Source organism: Sorex fumeus, unplaced genomic scaffold (genome assembly GCF_029834395.1).
Source record: "Sorex fumeus unplaced genomic scaffold, SorFum_2.1 ptg000265l, whole genome shotgun sequence".
Taxonomy (NCBI): domain Eukaryota; kingdom Metazoa; phylum Chordata; class Mammalia; order Eulipotyphla; family Soricidae; genus Sorex; species Sorex fumeus.
Window position 1 is genome coordinate 28,136,763 of NW_026606322.1, and position 22,600 is coordinate 28,159,362.

At 52.7% G+C, this 22,600-nt stretch overlaps 1 protein-coding gene across 1 annotated transcript; it reads right to left on the bottom strand.

The window, feature by feature from the left end:
* Positions 1-338: 338 nt before the first annotated feature.
* On the bottom strand, positions 339-1,900 carry OLIG1 (oligodendrocyte transcription factor 1). The gene has a single exon (XM_056109297.1). The coding sequence runs from the start codon at positions 1,763-1,765 to the stop codon at positions 977-979; it is 789 nt and encodes a 262-aa protein (XP_055965272.1). The 5' UTR covers positions 1,766-1,900; the 3' UTR covers positions 339-976.
* Between the last annotated feature and the right edge of the window lie 20,700 nt (positions 1,901-22,600).

Here is a 22,600-nt window from a genome sequence, read left to right on the forward strand (position 1 = left end):
GCAAGTAGCTGCAAGCTCCGAGACCCTCCTGGTTGCCGAGGCGGCTCGCGTGGGTCCCGCAGCCACCCGGAGCGCACGTCCTGGAGACACGCCCGCAGCGCCCGGGACTCAGGGCGCGGTGGGCGGCCCCCTTCCTCCTCCTCCGGCGTTTTCACGTTTTCACTCCGCGTCCCTGCGCGATGCGGGAAAGCCTCGGGTCCCCGTCTTCGGAATCCCGGAGCGGGTCTGCAGGAAGAGTGTGGGCGCGCGCTGGGGGCGGGCGTTCGCGTTGAAGCAAGCTCAAACGTGGGCAACGCTACCTCGCGGGGGAAAGGGCGGAGGCGGGAGGGTGCGACCAAACGGGGTCTCTACACCATCGATCTCAGCGCTTCCGAGTTCATCGTCCCAGAAATCCATCAACAACTTCCACGCTCCAAACTTTGCTCTCCAGCCCTCGGCTGAGCCGGCCTGCCCGGGGCCCTGGCTGGGACTGTCCTCGAGTTTGTCTGTCCGTCCCGGACAACGTGAGCCTAAGCAGAGCATCCGATCATCCCGTATCCCCGGGCCCAGCCCTCTGCGCCCAGACGGCTCTCGGAGCGCGCTGCACGCGGGAGGGGTAAAATCCGCTCTCCCCCGGGAAAGGGAAACCGTCCGGGACCCCTGGAGACCCTCGCGTCGGGTGAGTGTGGGGTGTGGGGGTGGGAGCGCGCCCTTGCTGCCCGGCGCAGCTGGAATCCATCCAGGGACCCCCAAACGGCGCTAGGCTCACTTCCCCGGATTGGCGTCGGGGAAAGCGGTGCCAGACTGTCCTTTCTTTGGGGAGAGAAGGTTCCAAATGCACATCTGGAGGGGGTCCCCCACTCCCCCCATTACACTTACACACACACACACACACACACACACACACACACACACACACCTCTCCCGGGTGGCCCAGGACGCGGAGCTGCTGAGCGCTGAGCGGCCGCTGTGCCCAGGCTTGGTGCTCCCTCGGTGCTCACTTGGAGAAGGACGCGGGCACGGCCGCCAGGCCCAGGCCGGTGGGGACGAGGTGCGGGAACTTGCAGACGGCACAAGTGCAGAGGCCCGGGCCGCCTGCGCCGCTGCCCGCTGCGCCGCCGCCGCCGCCCGGGAGCGCGAACTGGCCGCACGGAGGCTCGTCGAGCGCCAGCGACACGTACTTGGCGGGGCGCAGCGCGTCGGGCGGCCCCACGGCGCCGGGCGCCAGCAGCACGGAACCCGGCGCGGCGGCGAGCAGGGGCAGGCCGGCCAGCAGCAGGCGCGGCGCTGCGGGCCCGGCGCCCTCGCCCAGCGCGCGGCGCAGCTCCTGCAGCGAGCTGCCCAGCAGCAGGATGTAGTTGCGGGCCAGCAGCAGCGTGGCGATCTTGGAGAGCTTGCGGCCCGGCGCGCCCTGGCAGTGCGCGGCCGAGTAGGGCAGGATGACCTCGCGCAGCGCGTCCATGGCCAGGTTGAGGTCCTGCATGCGCTTGCGCTCGCGGCTGTTGATCTTGCGCCGCAGCTGCTGCTGTTGCGCGTCCTTGGCGTCGGCTCGGGGGCCGCCGCCCGCGCCCGGCGACTCGGCGGCCGTCTCCGACGTCTCGCGAGCCGCCTTGGGGAAGATCGGGGCCGTCGTGGAGGAGGCGGCGGAGGTCGAGGAGGACGACGAAGGGCGGTAGCCCACCAGCTCGTACAGGGACGGCCCGAGCGGCGCGTCTCCGGGCCGCTGGGGCCGCAGCATGGTCGCGGGGGCCGCGTTCACGCGCGCCTGGGAAACCGCATAGTACATCTGGGGGGCGCTGGCGGGGGAGGGGGGTGCGCGCTGGGACGGCCCGAGGCGCCCTGCAGGAACGCCCCGGGGTGGGCCTTCCGGCAGGCCCGCCCTCCCCGCGGACCTGCACGCGGGGAGCCGATGGCAGGCCTGTCCCGGGCGCCCGACCCCTTTAAACCCGGCTTGGGAACCTTGCGGGGCTGCCGGCCGTAGCGCGCAGCCAATGGGGGCGCGAGCCCGGGCGCCGGAGCCTGCTCATTGGTCACCGGCGCGCCGGCCGGCGCCGAGGGGCGGCCGGCAGCGCTCAAGGAGGTTATTGTGAGCGCTCGTGCGGCGGCTGGGATGGTCCCCACCTCCCCCAGGGAGAGGAGGCCCCGGACTTTTCGGGGTGCAGAGCAGGGGTGCATGGGGGAACTGACGGTATTAGGTGGCTAAAATTCATGTGCCTCCCTCCTCCCCTCTACCACTGCTTTTTCGGGGTAGACTTGTCAACTTGTTCTCTTGCGTTAAGTCAAGGGCACCCAAAGGGACAAGTACCCTGTTAATCGTTGTTACATTGAACCGTGTTAAAAACCTCCACGCGGCTTACCACCAACCCAATAGACTCTCCTGCCCTTTCAGAAGTGGACCTCAGGGCTCAAAAATCAACAATTTCCCCATACCCCTCCGAGCCAGCCAATTCCTGGCAGCTAGCTAGGTATGAGTGGGTCTTGTCTCATGAACGGGCCCAAAGGCTGGGGAGTGGGATTATAAAGCATGTCTTTGTCGTTGTTGTTGCCATTAACTTTTTGCCCACACTCAGATCAGTCGTGGCAGGTGGGGGAACCGTATGACGGGCAAAGCAAGCACCCTTCCTACGGTACTACCTCTCCTTCCCCAAAGCATGCCTTTATTTTATTTCATTGAGGTGCATTTATTCCAAGAAGACTGCAGGTGATAGGAGATGTAAGAATTACCTTTCTTTCCCATACTGAACAAGGATTCCAGGATTTGTCTGTACACACACACACACACACACACACACACACACACACAGCATTTTGTTGATCCATTTCTCTATGGGCTGGATCCTTGGGTTTCTTGTGCCTCCCTATTGTGGATAATGCTGTGATTGGCAGGAAAGAAATCCTGTGATTTCCAGCCTCATTTTAAAAGTGATGTCTCTGGGCCCAGGGATAGATTGTGCCCTGATGTGGATCCTCCTTTCCTTCTGACTGATGGGCTGTGGGGACTTTTGGAGTTCACTTTCTTCCCTTTCCCCAACAGGACACGTATCTGTTCTCTCAAAGACTTTCCTTCAGCAAAAGCTGATGGTAGACACTGGCTTCGTGTGAAAAAAAGAAAAAAAAAACCAAGAGTACTCTCTTTCCTGTTGTGGTGTCCCTTCTCCAAATAAAAAAGCATCGCTTGGGGGTGCTGGAAGTATCCTCTGTCTCTTTGGAGTGCTGTTGTCACCATTGCATTGAAAAATGACCCAGGAAAGAGGACCCTGGGGGAGAAGGGTGTTACCGAACCTTCTTCCATGCAGGATGGTAGCCAGAAGCCCCTTAGTCATTCACCCTGTGTTCATTGAAATAAAGTTCAACAGGGGATGTTGTTCTACCATTGTATCAGCATTGCTTCAAGTGCTTAGAAGTTCTAAGTGGACAGTGGATAGGAGAGAGAGAGAGAGAGAGACAGAGACAGAGACAGAGACAGAGACAGAGAATTTCCACCATCACAGAAAGATCTTCTAGGATGGATTCTCTTTTGGTTTCTTTATTCAGCCACATCCAGTATTCCCGCTTACTCCTGGCTCTGCACTCAGGAATCATCCCTATCAGTGGCACCATATGGGGCGCTGGGGGTGCAAGGCCAGCACCCTACTCTATGTACCATTGCTCCGACACCTAGGCTGTACCACTGACAGTGGGTCTAACAGAGGACAATATGCTGCTCTCTTCTCCTTGCATGTGGCCTGGGAACAGGACAGAATTTCTGTCCACCATGAGAATTTTCCTCTGCTCTAGAAAAACAGATGTGCTTGCGGATTCCAGAGCTGCTTTGTTTTTATTTTCTTGCATCTATGTGGCTCCCTACACCTTCGGGCCCACTCTGGGGTGCAGACTTTTGGGGGTGTAGCACAGGGGTGCATGGAGAATTGGTCCGGCTCTGCCTGCAGCCCTTCACCGAGGCTTTGGGTTCAGATCCAACATGACTGTCTTTGTTGTTGTTATTATTTCATAAAATAATTTCTTTTTAAAATAGTACCCAATGTGAAGTTTTAGTCCTCCTCATATCAGGGATGCCCACGCTTCAAGGGCAATAGAGAGCCACGCTCTTTAATAGCATGTTTGAAAAGTGGATAAGGGGCTGGAGCAATAGTACAGCAGGTAGGGCGTTTGCCTTCACGCGGCCAACCTGGGTTTGATCCCCAGTATCCCATATGGTCCTCCAGGCACCATCAGGAGTAATGCTGGGTTTGAAAAGAAAAGAAAAAAAAGAAAAAAGAAAAAAAAGAAAAGTGGATAAAAGTCCAGAGGAAAACAAAAGATTCAAACTGTTTCTGTAGGAACACGGACAACTTACTTTCCACAGGACTTCTTTTTTCTTTCAGCAAGCTCGGCCAGCTGCAGAGAGGGTGTCCCAAGGTCTGGAATCCGTTGTGGAGGAGAGAGATTCCTCTGGGTTCTGGCTGGTGGCTGCCGGGTGCATGGGACCGCCTCGTCATTGATGCGTCTGAGCCCTAGCCTGGCCAGTGCTTTGCAGCTCTTGTTGGGAGAGTATTTGTGGCCAGCCTGGGTTCAATTCCCAGCTGAACCCCTTTAAGGCACCTTTAAGAAGGTGTCTAAGGAGACAACATGGAAGTCCCCACTGAAATCACAGGCTTGTCCCTTGAAATGTGCAAACTCCCAGCAGTGCTTTAATCTCAGTGTTTTCTGTAGGTTTGTAAGGAGGGAAGGAATCTGGTCAGACCCACTGACCCTTAGAGGGTCTCTGGCATAGCATGTTGTCGGAGGGTTCAGTTAGAGGGAAGGGGCAGGAGGGATCTAGGTCCCTGAACAGAATTGTTCAGCACAGGGAAGAGTCTTCAACATTCCCAGTGGGCAGAGAACCCCTCACGACTCGGTTCACCTCCTGTTCGCGCATTCTGCCTTCCTTTCTCACCTCACCTTTTCGTTTAGTTCTCGTGAAGACCCAGTGATCTGAGACCATTAAAAAACCTTCAGGAGCTGGAGTGGTAGCACAGCGCATAGGGCGCTTGCCTTGCACGTGGCCGACCCAGGTCCGATCCCCAGCATCCCATATGGTCCCCCAAGCACTGTCAGGAGTAATTCCTGAGTGCAGAGCCAGGAGTAACCCCTGTGCCTCACTGGGTGTGACCCAAAAAAGCAAAAACAAAACAAAACCCTTCAGTTAGATCTTGAAGCTGAGGTTCCCAGAGGCTAGTGGACTTGGGGATGGGGGGTGGACAAAGTCCTTCCAGAGGGAGGGTCCAGAGCTGGCACCCTCAATGGGGTCTTTCTTTGTCTGGCAAGGTTCTTGGTTTTGCATTACACTTGGTTGTGCTCAGGGCTTACTCCTGTTTCTGCATTCAGGGATCACTCCTGGTGGGGTTCAGGGAAACATAGAGAACACTGGGGATTGGACCCAGGCTGGCCACAAATGCTCTCCTGACTATACTATCATGCCGGCACCCTCAGTGCCGTCTTCTGAACACCCACTTTGGCTGGACCAGCCTTATAGGAAATAGAAGGGGCTGTAATGGGGAAGGTTTAGGGTCCTGCGGAAGGAAGGAGGGGTAGCTAAGGTCATGCAGGGATTGCTGAGTTGATAGGTTCTAGCCCATCCCAGGAGAGGGGGTTCCCAGGACCCCCTCATCCTGAACCATGCACCAGCCCACTCTGTCCTTAAGCTCAGGTGCCAGATGGTTCTATTTCCTCCTCCCTTCCCCTCCCCTTCAACATGGGAGGGAGCCCAGGGTCCCTGCATGCCAGCCAGAAAATGAAACATCAGAAAAGGCAAAAGCTGGGGCCAGAGAAATAATACAGTGGGGAGAGTGTTTGTTTTGCATGCTGCCGACCTGGGTTCGATCCCTGGCATTCCATAGGGTCCCCAGAGCACCACCAGGAGTAATTCCTGAGTGCAGAGCCAGAAATAAGCCCCAGTTTCTTCCTGGTGTGGCCTCAAAACAGAACAAAACAAGTAGAAATCATTTTTTTTTGTTTGTTTTTTAAAGAAAAAGACAGAAGCTAAACTCTAGGACAAAGTGGCCTAATCAGTGCTCTGGCCAGGGTGGGGAAGCCCAAGAGTCAGAGATGGACACACACACACACACACACACACACACACACACACACACACACACACACATGCACACACAGAGAGCTCTTTCCCCAACCCCCCTTTTTCCACAGGGTACCCCTAAGTGTCCCCTGTAGCCCCTGAGCTGGCCACACTTGGGGCCGTGGGGAAGACAATTGTCCTGTCCCTCCCTCTGGCCGAGGTGGCTGTCAGGCAGACATGTGTCAAGGCTCTCCAGGACGCCCCAGAAGACCACTCGGGTGTCCGGGCTGGCCCCACATGGGCACAGGATTGGGCGCTCATGAAAACTGGCAGCTTGGATGGGTCCTTCTGCTGGCCCAGAGCTCCGGTGGCATGCAAAGTGTGATGGCCAGCCAGAGCCGCCAGTCATCATGGCCCTGGCAGGAGCCCTGCGGACTGTCTCAAGGGGAGGCAGCTGCTGCAGCCTTCTCATTCAGGGCATGCTTGAGGAGCAACTGGGCTCCACCATAACAACCACTCTTCTCTTGTCTTTGCCTTTAGGGGCGAGTGCGTGTGTGTGTGTGTCTATATGTGTGTGCGTATGTCTGTATGTGTTGTATGTGGTGTATGTGTGTAGTATATGTGTGTATGTGTATGTGTGTAGTGTATGTGTATGTCTGTATGTGTGTATGTGTGTAGTATATGTGCGTGTGTGTGTATATGTGTGTAGTGTATGTGTGTAGTATATGTGTGTATGTGTGTATGTGTATGTGTGTAGCATATGTTTGTGTGTGTGTGTGTGTAGTGTATGTGTATGGCTGTGTAGTGTATGTGTGTATGTGTAGTGTATGTGTGTATGTGTATATATGTGTGTAGTGTATGTGAATATGTGTGTATGCGTATGTGTATATGTGTGTAGTGTATGTGTGTAGTATATGTGTGTATGTGTATGTGTGTAGTATATGTGTGTATGTGTAGTGTATGTGTATGTGTGTAGCATATGTGTGTATGTGTATGTGTGTGTAGTGTATGTATATGGCTGCACAGTGTATGTGTGTATAGTGTGTGTATGTGTAGTGTGTGTATGTGTAGTGTATGTGTGTATGTGTATGTGTGTCACTGTCACTGTCATTGTCCTCCCATTGTTCATCAATTTGCTCAAGCGGGCCCAGTAACGTAACAATTGTGAAACTTGTTGTTACTGTGTTTGGCATCTCGAATACATCACAGGTAGCTTTCCAGGGTCTGCCGTGTGGGCGAAATACTCTCGGTAGCTTGCAGGGCTCTCCAAGAGGGGCGGAGGAATTGAACCCGGGTTGCCTGGGTCATGTGTATATGTGTGTATGTGTATATGTGTGTAGTGTGTGTGTAATGTATGTGTGTATGTGTGTAGTGTATGTGTGTATGTGGATGTGTGGATGTGTGTGGACATGCAGTGTATGTGTGTATGTGTATGTATGTGTATGTGTGTAGTGGATGTGTGTAGTGGATGTGTGTGGATGTGTAGGTATGTATGTGTGTATGTGTATAGTGCATGTGTGTATGTGTATGTGTGTAGTGTATGTGTATATGTGTGTAGTGTATGTGTGTATGTGTGTATATGTGTATGTGTGTAGCATATGTGTATGTGTGTAGTATATATGTGTATATGTGTAGTGTATGTGTGTATGTGTGTGTGAGTAGTGTATGTGTGTATGTATGTGTAATGTATGTGTGTGTGTGATCTCCACCCCAATGGGTGGTGTGTATCATGCACTTCCATCTTCTTTTCCCAAAACTTACAGTATCTTTCCCACCCTGTCCCCCAATTCTACCCTGTTACCCACCCCTGCACTGAGGCAAGAAGCTCCAAGTTAGGAAATAGCAGATATCAACTCCCACCCCGGGCCTCAGTGAGTATTGAGGGGGCTGTGCGCTGAGTGGCACTGTTTATGGGCAGGGGGGAGCAGAGCAGGTAGGGCATTTGCCAGGCACAGAGCTGATCCAGGCTCAACCCTGGCACCCCATATGGTCCACTGAGCCCTATCACGGATGGTCTCTGAGCACAGAAGCAGGAGTAAGTCCTGAGCATTTCAAGGTGTGAAAAATCAAAACCAACAAATCAAAAAAAAATTATTTTAGGTGCTGTTTAATCTAGCTGGACTTCAAACCTGTAGTGAAAGGCGAGATTGTGTTTTAAAGAGCCATTTTCAGGGGCCGGAGCAATAGCACAGCGGGTAGGGCATTTGCCTTGCACGCAGCTGACCTGGGTTCGATTCCCAGCATCCCATATGGACCCCTGAGTACTGCCAGGAGTAGTTTCTGAGTGCATGAGCCAGGAGTAACCTCTGTGAATCGCCAGGTGTGACCCAAAAAGCCAAAAAAAAAACCCCAAAAACCCCACCATTTTCCTCCATGGAGGTTAAAACCCTGGAAAGTCAAAATTCCCTGAGAGGTGCTGAAATTCACACCAACTCTATGAGCATGGCGCCTCCATCCTGGGCCTGGTGGTCCTTCTGCTGCTCCCATCCGGATGGGGAAGGGGCTGGCAGGAGAGGGCAGAGGGCAGAGTAGACAGGGAGGAGAGGATGACAGACCCTACAAGTGGGGTTTTTATTGGGGGGGTGAGTCACTCCCAGCAGTGCTCAGAGTTTACTCCTGGTTCTGTTCTCAGGGATCACTCCTGGTAGGGCTCAGGAGACCGTCTGGGGTACCGGGAGTTGAACCCGGGTTGGCTACATGCAAGGCAAGTGCACTACCCACTGTACCATGGCTCCGGCCTCTGTGTAAGTGTCCCGGAAGGAGAGGAGTTCCTGAGGGATCTTTGGTCCCTGTGACCTGGGAGCACCTTAAAGGAGGCGATCGAGCAGAGGAGCAGTTCCCATTACATCAAGATCCCCACTGGGCGGGCTGGGAAGGCCAGGCCGGGGTTGTGTTTGTTTCCAGAAGGAAGAGCAAGTTAATCATCCTGCTAGGTACCTAGGCATTGTTTCTGGTTACTCAGGATGACATCTGGCTAGGTCACTACCAAGCTTGACCTTCCAGGATTAAATGTGGTCGGTGGAAGAAAAAATAAATGATAGGGAGAATTATTTATTTTTATTTTAAATGAAACTCACTTGATTTATCGATGGAGTCTTACTTCTTTATGCCATCAAAGGTTGGTTTACTATGGACCTGATTTTAACCGCAAAACTGTTCAGCATCCATATTTGTCTGCTGACTGTTTTCCCCCCAGAAGTAAGTTCAAAGGAAAGAAAAGTCAAAGAGAAATTATGTGGCACTTGTGTATTATATTTTTTCATATTCCCTTTACTTATCAACACTTGAGTTGGCTTAACCAGTTGTAATAATACAGCTTAACCCAGAGGGTAAAGGTAAAGGTAAAGGCCCTCCCGTTGATCGTCGATTTGCTCGAGCGGGCCCAGTAACGTCTCCATTGGAGACTTCGTTGTTACTGTGTCTGGCATATCGAATACTCTCGGTAGCTTGCCGGGCTCTCCGAGAGGGGCGGAGGAATCGAACTCGGGTCGGCCATGTTGGCCGCGTGTAAGGCGAACGCCCTACCCGCAGCGTTCGCCTTACACGCGGCCAACATGGCCGACCCGAGTTCGATTCCTCCGCCCCTCTCGGAGAGCCCGGCAAGCTACCGAGAGTATTCGATATGCCAGACACAGTAACAACGAAGTCTCCAATGGAGACGTTACTGGGCCCGCTCGAGCAAATCGACGATCAACGGGAGGGCCTTGGGCTGGAGCGATAGCACAGCGGGTAGGGCATTCGCCTTACAAGCGGCCAACATGGCCGACCCGAGTTCGATTCCTCCGCCCCTCTCGGAGAGCCCGGCAAGCTACCGAGAGTATCCGATATGCCAGACACAGTAACAACCCAGAGGGTAGGTGTTTATTTAACTTCAGGGGGAATTTGCCAAAAATAGACATTTTCATTGCTTCTCTGAGTGCCCAGTGTGACACTCTGTATCACCAGCTTTCCAGAACAATCCATTTCAAGAACCCTCACTGTATATTGACAAGGAACCCTTCTTTAAAAGAGACTGCCAGTAGCCACGTGAAAAGAATCCCAAAGGGGCCAGAGAGATAGCACAGTGGGCAAAGGCGCTTGCTTTGCATGAAGCCAACCTGGGTTCTATCCCTGCATCCCATTATGGTCCCCTGAGCACCGCCAGGAATGACCCTCGGTGCAGAGCCAGGAGTCATCCCTGAACATCGCCAGGTATGGTTAGAGGCATTCTGAAAAGGAAGCACATCTTTTTGTCAGTTTCAATAATGATTTGGAGGCCATTTCCACCACATTCAAAATTAAGAGCAGCTTGGCCAATTTTAAGCAAAGTGGCATTGCCGGTGATGGCCAGGCAAGATGATCAGATCATGCGACATTAAGATACATGTAGAGGAGGCCATTCAGAATGGGGTGGAACAAAAATATTCCCCGCATCTCCCTGAAGTCAGCGGCTGAAGCCAAGTCTTCCAAAGGCTTACATTAACACAATGAAAAGAGACAATTTGCTTGGAAGGCTGTGGCTAATTTATACCACAATGTCCAATGTCATGGTTAGTTTTGTTGCAAAAAAAATTTGGCAGTTGAAGCCCAGAGACTCAGGCAGCCTGAAAAGATGTGAGCGATTCTGGCCCGGGCACCTCCAGCTCTTGCGAGATGTTCCAAAGGGTTTCAACAAGCCCTTTCATAGCGATGTGGGGCCAAGTGTGCTCAAAGGAATGAGGGGAAACAAAGGTGGCTCTGAAGTCATTTCCCCGCGCTGGGCCCAGCCATCCGGTTTTACTCCTTCCCCATTGAACGGGCAGAATGCAACAGGAAGAACAGGCATGAAAGGAACAAACAGGCCGATGTGTTTGGGGAGAGAATGGAGAAAGGAGCGCGCCACTAAGCTGCTAAACCTTCATTTGAGGTTTTCAGAAAGGGGTGAATGATGAATTATAGCAACCTGAAAGGTCATAAAATATGGGTCACTGACACCGGGGGCCAAGCTCTGAAAACACCTGCAGAGACAGAAGGTTCTGGAAGGCGGTGCGGGTGCCCTGGGCAGACCCCTCTCCCTCTTTGGACAGAGGGGCGCTGTTCAGAAGCTCACCTGTTGTTTTCCTGTTGGCTCATGGTCCCCGGAGCTGGACCTGACTCCTGATTAGACCACCAGGGGGAAACGGAAAGGCAATGTGGAAGCTGTCCAGGGTGCAGCTAAGGAGAGGGCGGGGGGCCTCCCCCACTTTGCTCTCCCCAAGATGCTTTGACCTGGAAATTCAACCGGGGTGGTGGAGAGGGCTTTCAACAGGCAGATCTGCGAGGCTGCAAGAGGCAGAGGCTTTTCTTCTGGTTTCTTCTTTACAAAGACTCCTGATCTCTGTAGATGGTGTGTGTGTGTGTGTGTGTGTGTGTGTGTGTGTGTGTGTGTGTGTGTGTGTGTGATGGGGGAGGTAGGTATAAGGGGGGCTGCTCAGAGTTCCATCTGGACTCAGTTTTCTCTTCGCCAAATAGAGAGGCTTTATTTTCTCATCCAGACGGTGGTAGTCTTACTCCCTCTGAGTTGGAAGAAAACGCAAGGAAGGTTCTGCCCAGAGCCAGGCAGATAGCAGCAGCAGCTTAGGGAAACAACCAACTCACCCCGGGGTGGAGTATGGACCACACACAGCGATGCTCAGCAGCCACGGCTGGTTCTGGTCTCGGGGCTCGCTCCCAGCAATGCCTTGTGGGGGGGATCATGTTGTGCCAGGGATTAAACCGGGGTCCACTGCCATGCAAGGCCAGTGTGTAAACCCCTGTGCTAGCTCTCTGGCCCCCAAACATTCTCATATCTAATGGGATGCTTGCTCCCACCCAGACCTCCAGGAAGATGCTCATCTCTGCTTTTCCTTCCCATGAAATCAGCCTGGTGTTGTTGGCTTTAAGCACACGCTTTCTCTGAGTCAGGAAACTTTCTAGTGCATTCTGTGCCTGAACTCTCTGAACACATCTGATGACTGCCTCTGTCCCCTGCACCGCCCTTCCCACCCTCCATCCCCCGTCCTTCCCCTTCAGATAACTCTGCTTCAGAGATGTATATACAGACACAGGTATTTCAAACCTAGCCAAAGCTTGTTAAAGAGAGTTATAAATGTGAATTCAGGAAGTAGAGAGAATATACAGGGCTTTGGTGCTTTCCTTGCATGCCGCTGACCCCAGTTCAATCCCTGGGACCTCCTCTGAGCACCACCAGGGGTTGCTCCTGAGCATAAAGCCAGGACTAGTCGCTGAGAAGGTATGGAATCATCCCTGTGAGCTCAGTACCATGTTAGGTACCAACTGAGAGACCAATGATATTGATGCCAAGACCCTGCTCCACACCTCCCCCCCCAGTCTGAGTCTTGCTCACTCCTTGGCTGTGTGATTTTGAGCAAGGCAGGGCCTTCCCCCATTTCCTACAAAATGAGGATGGCAGAGAACTCATCCTGGATGGTGGTGAGGATGGAGTGAGCCAATCAATGGGGGGACCCCAAGGACCAGGCACAGCACAATATTAGTCATGCGTACTGCTGTATTCTCCTCCATGTTCAGTATCCCACACACACACCACGTATACCCCAGTCCCACCAACTGTAGCCTCATTTGGACACAGCTGGTTAAAATAAGGTTGTGATTTGAAATCTCATCCAAAACAACTGAAAAGGGACTGTCCAGTGAAATATTCTGGATATTTTGGACATCTCCAAACTCTACAACACTGACAGACCAGTAGTAGTGCACCAGATTGGATGGGATGTAAGATGGAAGCCAACCAGTCTTGGATAGAAGGCTCAACTAGCAACAACAGCTTGGGAAACCCTCAGTGAGGGAATTAATGTCCCCCTGGTGAGATCAACAACTTGCACAAATTTTCTTCTACGTATGTTGCATGAAATGATTGATCAATTCGTCAGAGGCACGGAGACAAGACACGCAAGAGGAATGTAGAGAACACGGGAGGATCAAGGCATGATCTGGCTCAAGGCAAAGATCTACTGCCAATGGTCACCTTGTATTCTATTTTTTATCAGTTACATCCTAATGACTTCATCACAGAGAAAGACTCACTAATGAGAGCATAAACAGTTATAGGATGAGCATCCATCAAAGGAACATCAGGGTATACATTGTCTTGTCAAAGCTATGTTGTCAAAGCTATGTTGTCATGATTAAAACGTCAGAGGAGGATATGGAACTGGACATGTAGGCTCTAAAGATTACGTCCCCCCACATTCTTGTGGTTGGTTACACATAGGGCAAAGAGAAGGCTCATACTGATACTTGAAGGTCTATCCAGATAGCACAGCAGTAGGGCGTTTACCTTGTGCACAGCCAGCCCGGCGGAGCTGGATTTGATTCCTCCGCCCCTCTGGAAGAGCCCGGCAAGCTACTGAGAGTATCTCGCCTGCACGGAAAAGCCTGGCAAGCTACCGTGATGTATTCAATATGCTAAACACAGTAACAACAAGTCTCACGATGGAGACGTTACTGGGCCCGCTTGAGTAAATCAATGAATAACAAAACTACTGCCTTGTACTGCCGAGATAATGTATGACTATGTAGGTATATGAGAACATGCTGTACCCCTCCAGGTCATCAAACTCACAAGTTTTTAACTTGCCCACTTAGTGTGAAATGGGGTCTCAGTTCTGCTTCCTCCTTGCAGGGCAACCTCTTCCTAATGTCCTGGCTTAGCACCAACACCAAATATTTTTTTAATCATTTCGCTACCCCTTTAGTGGTAACAAACACTATGAAAGAATTTATTTGGGGCCTGCTGTGGGGTAAGTTAGAGGGGTGGTTGGGAAAATGAAGACAATGGTGGCAGGAAGGTGACAGGGATGGTGGGATTGGGGTTGGAATGTTGAAATACTGGTAACAAATTCGTTGTGAACAACTTTGTAAATTATTGTGCTTAAATAAAGTGGGGAAGAAAACAAAGCCAAACAAAAAGAACAGTTGAAAAGGGATTGTGTGTGTGTGTGTGTGTGTGTGCGCGCGCGCGCGCTCGTGCGGGGGAACATTTGGGTTTAGACAGGCAGACAGGGAGAAAACCCCAGGAAGAGGAAGGCAGGGATGGGGTGATGCTTCCACAAACCAAGAACCCGGAGAAGCTGGTGTGAGTAAGCTCAGTTCTCTCCCGCTCTGGCAGGCACATCAAGAAAACGTTTCCTGCACTGCATCCTGGCACAAGGGCAGAGGTGAGATCTCCAAGTTCCCGCAGCTGTGTTCAGACCCCCAGGCCAGTCTTGAGAAGGTCCCTCCCTGCCTTCCAGCCAAAGCACTGGAAGCTGGGCCCCTGTGAACACCTGGCTAGCAATATCAGGTTTCCTGGTGTAACCAGGGAGAACAGGTAACCGGAGAGGCTGGGCCAAGTGCCTCTGAGGCACCCAGATCTTATTTAAGGGCAGAGTCAAGGTCAAGTGTCTGGGTGCAGCCCCAGATGTTTCCAGGAACCCAGGACTCTTGGGGCTGTGCCGCTGCTTGCACTGAGCCTTGGGGAAGCCCATGGGGTTGGTGCTGGGGGGTGCTACTCACACAGTGAGGCCTCTTGGGGGGACCAGAGGGCAGCAGTGGTGCCTTGAGAAGTGGCCAGGTAGAATTGGGGGGCGAGTGGGGGCCGGGGGCAGGCTAGCTAGGATGGAACTTGAAAAAGGAGGGGAAAGAGGGGGCCCCACCCCCAGGCCAGCCAGCTCCATCAGTCCTCTCTGCTGTCTTCTGTTTTGAAGAGCAGTTCCTGGAAAGATGAGGGCCCAGATAGCACGTTTTCCGGCTACTGATGCAATTGGCTGTTGCCTCACAGGCTGCTGTGGGTGGCAGAGCCCAGTTCTGTGCAACACGTTGGCGGTACCACCAGGGTTGTGAGCAGGCTCAATGCAGCAGGGAGGGGAGGCGGCCAGCAGAGGGGCGGGGCGTGTGGGCCTAGGGGCGGGGCATGTGGGCACATGGCTGTGGGTCTCTCGGAGCAAACTGGGCTGAGGAAGTTATCCCCATCAGCAACTACACACTTTTTTTTTGCTATATTACATGTTGATTTGCAATGTATATTTATTCTTAAACAGGGCATATTATACACTAAAAGGTAAAGGTAAAGGCCCTCCCGTTGATCGTCGATTTGCTCGAGCGGGCCCAGTAACGTCTCCATTGGAGACTTTGTTGTTACTGTGTCTGGCATATCGAATACTCTCGGTAGCTTGCCGGGCTGATAGCACAGTGGTAGAGCGTTTGCCTTGCACGCAGCCAACATATTATACACAATGGATGTTTATTTATTATATAGTTCTTTTTTTTCTTTTTTATTTCTTTTTTTATTTTATAAAAGGCTGGAGCGATAGCACAGCGGTAGGGCTTTCGCCTTACAAGCGGCCAACATGGCCGACCCGAGTTCAATTCCTCTGCCCCACTCAGAGAGCCTGGCAAGCTACCGAGAGTATTCGATATGCCAAACACAGTAACAACAAAGTCTCCAATGGAGACGTTACTGGGCCCGCTCGAGCAAATCGACGATCAACGGGAGGGCCTTTACCTTACCTTTACCTTATTTTATAAAGTAGTTCATAATACTTGGTAGGGCTGGAGCGATAGCACAGCCATAGGACGTTTGCCTTGCACGCAGCCAACATGGTGGACCCGAGTTCGATTCCTCTGCCCCTCTTGGAGAGCCTGGCAAGCTACCAAGAGTATCTTGCCCGCATGGCAAAGCCTGGCAAACTACCCATGGTGTATTCGATATGCCAAACACAGTAACAAGTCTCACAATGTTACTGGGCCCGCTCGAGCAAATTGATGAACAACGGGAGGACAGTGACAGTGACAGTGACAGTACTTGTTTACATTTAATATTCAAACACCAATCCCAACACCTTACACTTTCCCACCACCATATTTCTGATGTTTCCATCCCAAAACCCAACTCCTGCCCCAAAGCAGAATTGAAAGAATATATTTTATATTTTTTTATGAAAATCTGCTGAGAAAGCTAGAAAAAATATTCTTAGAGGAAAGAGTGTGAGAATTGTTGTATTTCACCTAGGGACCATTAAGCTCTTCTATAAGAGATCACTAACATGTTGTTAGAAGTTGAGTCTTGTGTGCTTATATATATGTAAAAAATGTATATTTCCCTCTAAGATTGGTTGCCTCCTATATTGAACCCTGTCAAATGTGGTGCAGTAACCCTGGAATATGGGTAGAGTATTTGGTTTGAAGTATCCGCATGGTCCAGGAATAGATGCACTTGTGGGTGAGGCTCAGCCCAAATAACTACACACTTTTTATTTTATCTTTTTTTTTTTGGAGGGACACATGCCTGGCTGTGCACAGCACTTCCTTCTGGCTCTGCACTCAGGAGTCTCCCCGGGAGAGCTGGAGGGCCATATTTGACTCTGGGGATCCAACCCCAGTCAACATAGCAAGCGCCCTATCTGCTGTCCTGTCTCTCTGACCCCCACACTTAATTTATTTTCAATCCTGCTGGTTGGTATCTACTGTCTCATTTTAGTTTGAGGGAATCCCAATGAGGTTGGGAGCTACCCGGTTGGCAGGAGAGGAAACTAGGGTGCAGAAAGAGCCGGGCGCCACCCCTGGCCGCCAGTATTCCCTGGTGCAGAATCCAGAAGATGGGAAGATGCCCAGTGCTTTCCGTCTGTGTCTTGCCTTGGGGCTCCCAAACGTTTCCACCTAGACAGGAGCAGGCACCAGTGCGGGCAGAAAAGGCTTTCTTGGTAATCTCTAGGTTACCAGAATTCCCTAGCCAGGGTGGGACTCAGTCTTGCTGAATGGTTGCTGGGACCAGAATATTCTAGAACCTCCCAGCAGCTTCCTCTCACCTGCATGGAGATGTAACAGTGGCTGGGGGACCAGGACCATTGCATGATGTCTTCTTCCCACCTTGGGACCTTTAACCAACCCTGGCACCTGGCCACTGCTTTCCAGCAGAGCCGGAATGGTTTTGCTGCCGTCTGGGGACCTTGGAGAAGAACAGTAAGACACCCTGGCAAGTGACGGGAGTGTCTCCAGCAAGTGTCGGCTTGCTTTGACAAACAGGGCCTGGCCTGCCTTTTCAGCATCCAGCACACTCTGTGGAAAGCAAGATTCACAACCTTAGACAAGGGAAGGTTGGGTGGAGCCTCACAGGCCAGGCCTAAGCACCTGGCGCGGGGCTCCGGGGTGACTCCCGGAAGGGGTACCCGCCCTGTGAGGTCACGAGGGTCCCCCTGGCCAAGGTCCACATGCAGCGTCTGAGCCAGGCATGACCCAGAGTACTGAGCCCAGCACTGCAATGACAGCAGCCTAGGGGAGCCTCAGGGAGCATCCGGGGACTGGCTGGGTGGGACTAGCTGGACCGCTCCCTCCAGCTTCATCCCTCCACTCCCCTTGGCTGCGACTGGCTCAGAGATGGTACATCATAGTAAAAAGGACTTCAGGGCCTCTCTGCTGTCCTCCAGGAATGCCCTTTGAGTGCAGCTCATCTCTGGGCCCCCAGCGCTGCCCCTGAAGGTCTGTGCTGCCCCCTCCCCACAGGCGGTAGCCCCAGGATCATGGCTTCTGCCCTCAAGCTCACCAATGAGACCGGCTCCCCCACTGCGTCTCACTCACACTCCCTTTCCCTCCTTCTTCTTTCCCTCTTTTTTATTTTCTTTTGCTTCCACCCTTTCTTTTCTTCCACTTTTTCTTTGCCGTTCATTCACTTTATTTCTCTTCTTTCCCTGCCCTTTATATTTTTCTCCCTCCCTCCCTCCCTTCCTCCTCCTCCCTTCCTTCCTTTCTTCCTCCCTCCCTCCCTTTCTTTCTTCTTTCCTTCCTCCTTCCTTCCTTTCTTCCTCCCTCCTGCCATCCTTCCTTCTTCTCTCCTTCCTCCCTCCTGCCATTCTTCCTCCTTCCTTCTGTCCTCTTGCCATCCTTCCTCCTTCCTTCCTTTCTTCCTCCCTCCTGCCATCCTTCCTCCCTTTCTTCCTTCATCCTTCCTTCCTTCCTTCCTTCCTTCCTTCCTTCCTTCCTTCCTTCCTCCCTCCTGCCATCCTTCCTCCCTTTCTTCCTCCATCCTTCCTTCCTTCCTTCCTTCCTTCCTTCCTTCCTTCCTTCCTCCCTCCTGCCATCCTTCCTCCCTTTCTTCCTTCATCCATCCATCCTTCCTTCCTTCCTTCCTTCCTTCCTTCCTTCCTTCCTTCCTCCCTCCTGCCATCCTTCCTCCTTCCTTCCTCCTTCCTTCCTTCCTTCCTTCCTTCCTTCCTTCCTTCCTTCCTCCTTCCTTCCTTCCTTCCTCCTTCCTTCCTTCCTTCCTTCCTCCTTCCTTCCTTCCTCCCTCTTTCCATCTTCCTTCCTTCCTCCCTCCCTTCCCCCTTCCCCCTCCTTCCCTTCCTCCCTTTCTCCCTACCTCCCATCCTTCCTTCTTCCTTCCTTCCTTCCTTCCTTCCTTCCTTCCTTCCTTCCTCCCTCCCTCCCTCTCTCCCTCCCTCCATCCTTCCTCTCTCCTTCCTTCTTCCTTCCTTCCTTCCTTCCTTCCTTCCTTCCTTCCTCCCTCCCTCCCTCCTTCTTTCCCTCCCTCCCTTCATCCCTCCCTCTCCTTTCTCTCATTTCTTTCATTTTCTGAGTCTGATCCTGTGGAGGTGAGTATCATTCCACATTGTTGGGGGGTGGGGCTGTGCAGTGCCTGGGCTGGAACCTAGCTCTCACTCTCCAAGCCCATGCCCCTCCCCTCCCAGTCATCTCTCCAGCACTGGATTTTGCTTTCTATGCCTTCACCTTCCTGATATCTCTGGCTTCCTGCCTCTCTGTTACACTCCCAAATTCAGCCCAATCCTAATTATCTCCCTAAGGCCAGACATTCCCCCCGCCCTTCCACTCCGGGCTTTCTCTTTCCTCTGCGCACACTCTGTAACTTCTCTAATGCCCGTCTGTGCTTGCCTGGGTGTCTGCTGGAGAATGAACCTCCCCAGCTCATGACAGCAACAAGAGGTCATCTGGGGTCCAGAGGGAGGCAGGCGGCATCGGGCTGGGGCAACACCCACCCAGCGCATCCTCCTGTGCCCCTCTCCATGCCATGCCCAGGCTCCCTGTACCCAGTTGCTTTCTTCCTGGGCCTCCCCAACTGTTTCCATTCCTATTTGCTTCCCGGAGAGGTGCAGGGGGACAAGGTCACCAGAGTTCTTGGACTGAGTCTCCAGTCCTGTGGCCTCAAAGCCAGCTCCTGGAACTGGAGAAAGAGAGAGAGTGTCATGGGTAGGGCGTTAGCTTTGCACGTGGCCATCCCGGGTGTGATCCCCAGAACAATCCATATGGTCTCTTCACTGCTGCTAACAGTGGTTCCTGTGCACAGAGCCAGAAGTAAGCCTTATGCACCGAGAATGTGTCCCCTCAAAAAAATTAAAAAAGCAATGAAATTACAGCTTCCTCTTAAACTGGTCAGGAGGGCATTACCACCAACAAGTGGTACTGCAAACAGGTTACTGCAGTCGGGAGTAAGGTTGAGTCGGCTATGTGTTAGGCAAGCGCCTTACCCACTGCACTGTTGCTCTGGCCCCTCATAGTTGAGTTTTAAACATAGTCTATGCCACCATTAGTATCAGCTCCCCTGCACCAATGTTCCCAGGCTCCCTCCCTCCAGCATGCCCTCTAGACTGGCTTTTTTTTTTTTTTTTTGCTTTTTGGGTCACACTCAGCATTGCACAGGGGTTACTCCTGGCTCATGCACTCAGGAATTACTCCTGGCGGTGCTCGGGGGGACTATATGGGATGCTGGGAATCGAACTTGGGTTGACCACATGCAAGGCAAATGCCCTACCTGCTGTGCTATCACTCAAGCCCCTAGATGGGCACCTTTCTAAGTTTACATCTGTACACTACTTATTCTTTATCTGGGGGGTGGGGAGCCACACTGGTAGTGCTCTGTGCTCAGGGATCTCTTCTGGTGGGACTTGGTGAGACAGAGACAGGCTCCCGCTGAGCCCAGCAGGGCTCGCCTGCACTCAGCCTCCAGTCTGCTGTGCAGGTGACCAGACCTGTTCTCTGATTGTCCTCTGCTGACCGGTGCAGTTCCCCACCAAGAGTCAGGGCCAGAGAGAGAGAGAGAGAGAGAGACAGACAGACAGACAGACAGACAGACAGGGAGACAGAGAGAGGGAAAGACAGAGACAGAGAGGGAGAGACAGAGAGAGAGGGAGATACACAGAAAGGACAGAGAGAGACAGACAGAGACAGAGAGAGAGGGACAGAGACAGAGAGGGAGAGATAGAGACACACAGAGAGGAACAGAGAGGGAGAGAGAGAGAGAGAGAGAGAGAGAGAGAGAGAGAGAGAGAGAGAGAGAGCCCATGCTGTTCTCATTTCCCACTCCCCACCCCCAGGCTAGAGGCAGTCTTGAGCAATTGCTTTCAAACCGCAAACTGTATGTTTGCTCCTGCACGAGAGTTCTGCATCTTCCTCCTCAGAGGGCAGGCACCTCTACATACCACCATCTCCTGTCCCTGCATGTCTGAGAACTCAGGGCCAACGCTCAGATTTTTAAGACTGAAATGCTCACTTCAGTCCCTGGACAGGGACATACTGGGACAAGAGGCTCCATACCCAGCTGTAACCAGAGTTTATTCCTGGCTTTGTGCTTGGGGACCACTCTTGGTGGTGCTCAGGGCACCAGATGGGGTGAGAGGGATGGAACCTGGGTTGGCCTCGTGCAAGGCAAGTACCTTACCTGCTGTGTTCTTTCTCTGAGGCCCAAGGGGGCTGGAGCAATTGTACAGCAGGTCAGGTGGAAGATTGCGTGTGGTCAACCCCAGTTCAATCTCCAGCACCACAGATGATCCCCTCAGCCCCACCAGGAGGAATTCCTGAGCACAGGACCAGTAGTAAACCCTGAGCACCATGGGGAGGGGGGTGACCCCAAAACAAAAATAATAATAATAATAATAATAATAAATAAAATAGAAAGGGAGGGGCCAGAAGGACATGGTTCAGTGCTGAAGCACCTTCCTTGTGAGCGTGTGGCTGTGAGTTCAATCTCCCGTGTCCCCACACGTAGCCTGACATCTCTGCTGTTCACGTCTGACATTTCTGTTGTCTGAGCTCCCCACACCAACAACTTTAGTCAGTTGGCACCAGAACCTTCAACCTCTGTGGGAGCACCCCCAACCCCACGCAAGGCTGCGGGCCGTGGTGGACACATGGTACATGAAACATACAAGAATACTGTGACCATGCATGTGGGCAGCCGCCCTCCTCCACCTCCTCTTAATAGAAAGAAGCACTGTAGCACTGTCCTCCTGTTGTTCATCGATTTGCTCGAGCGGGCACCATTAACATCTCCATTGTGAGACTTGCTGTTACTGTGTTTGGCATATCGAATACACCACGGGGAGCTTGCCAGGCTCTGCCGTGTGGGCGTGATACTCTCAGTAGCTTACTGGGCTCTTCAAGAGGGAGGGAGGGATCGAACCCAGGTTGGCCGCCTGCTAGTCAAACGCCCTACCCGCTGTGCTATCGCTCCAGCCCGCACAGCAACAGAAGGAAAGGAGATAAAAAATAAAATAAAGTGAAAGTGAGGGACTGGAGAGATAGCACAGCGGGGAGAGCACTTGCCTTGCATGCAGCCAGTCTGGGTTCCATCCCCAGCATCCCATAGGGGCCGCTGAGCACTGCCATGGGTGATCCCTGAGCACAGAGCCCTGTGCAACTGAACACTGCCAATGGGGGCCCCAAAGCCAAAATAAATAAAATAAAAAAATAAAGGCAGAAATGCCAGGGTCAAAGCCATGCCGGGCGGGTACCTTTTGCCCCTGCACTCTGGCTCTGGCTTTTGGCTCCTGACGTGACTTTTGAATGGAACCAACTCCTCAAACATGCCCCGGACTGGCCTAGCTGCCTTATCTGGCCTGGCCGCACACCTGCCTTTACACTTTTGTGCTTTGCAATACTCCTCGCCCCCCCCCCCCCATCTTGTGCTCTTTATGTTGGAAGAATTGAGGGGGGTGGTGTACTTGGCTCTGGGCTCCCCACACCCCACCCTGTTTCCCAGGATGGAGAATGTGGTTCTGGGATAGGGGGTGGGGGGTGGTGGGGGGAGGTCCCAGCAGCGGCAGGAGACAAACCTGACCTGTTCCCCGGAGGCCTATGAGAAGTTCATAGGCTGTTAATAAACTGGAACCAATCGGTGAATGCGGGCTGGCGGGGCCGGGCCGGCTGGGGCTGCTGGTCCTGGGAGAACTCACATTTGTGGCATTTATCTGCATAACGCAGGGCCTCGGGAGCCCCGGGCTGCACGGGGCTGTTTGTCCCAGTGAATAGACATATGTCCCTCACACGAGCACAGGGAATATCTAATTAAGGGACACAATGATGGCTTCTGCCCGCGGCTGTTCCCCACCAGGCTCTGTCACTCTGCTGGCCGGGCCACAAAATGGGCATTTGCTTTAGAGCACATGATCATGAATATATTCAAACTATATTAGAATCGATTTAGCGCCTCACCCCCTGACAAAGAAGTCCCCCTCAACAAATGCCGTTTTTCACAAAAGTATTGGAGAGCCCGCCGAGGAAATGGGGAGGTGGGGTAGGGTGGGGTGGGGGAGCGGGTGGAAAGGTCTGGGCAAATATTGATTGGCTGCGACTGCTAGCAAGTTC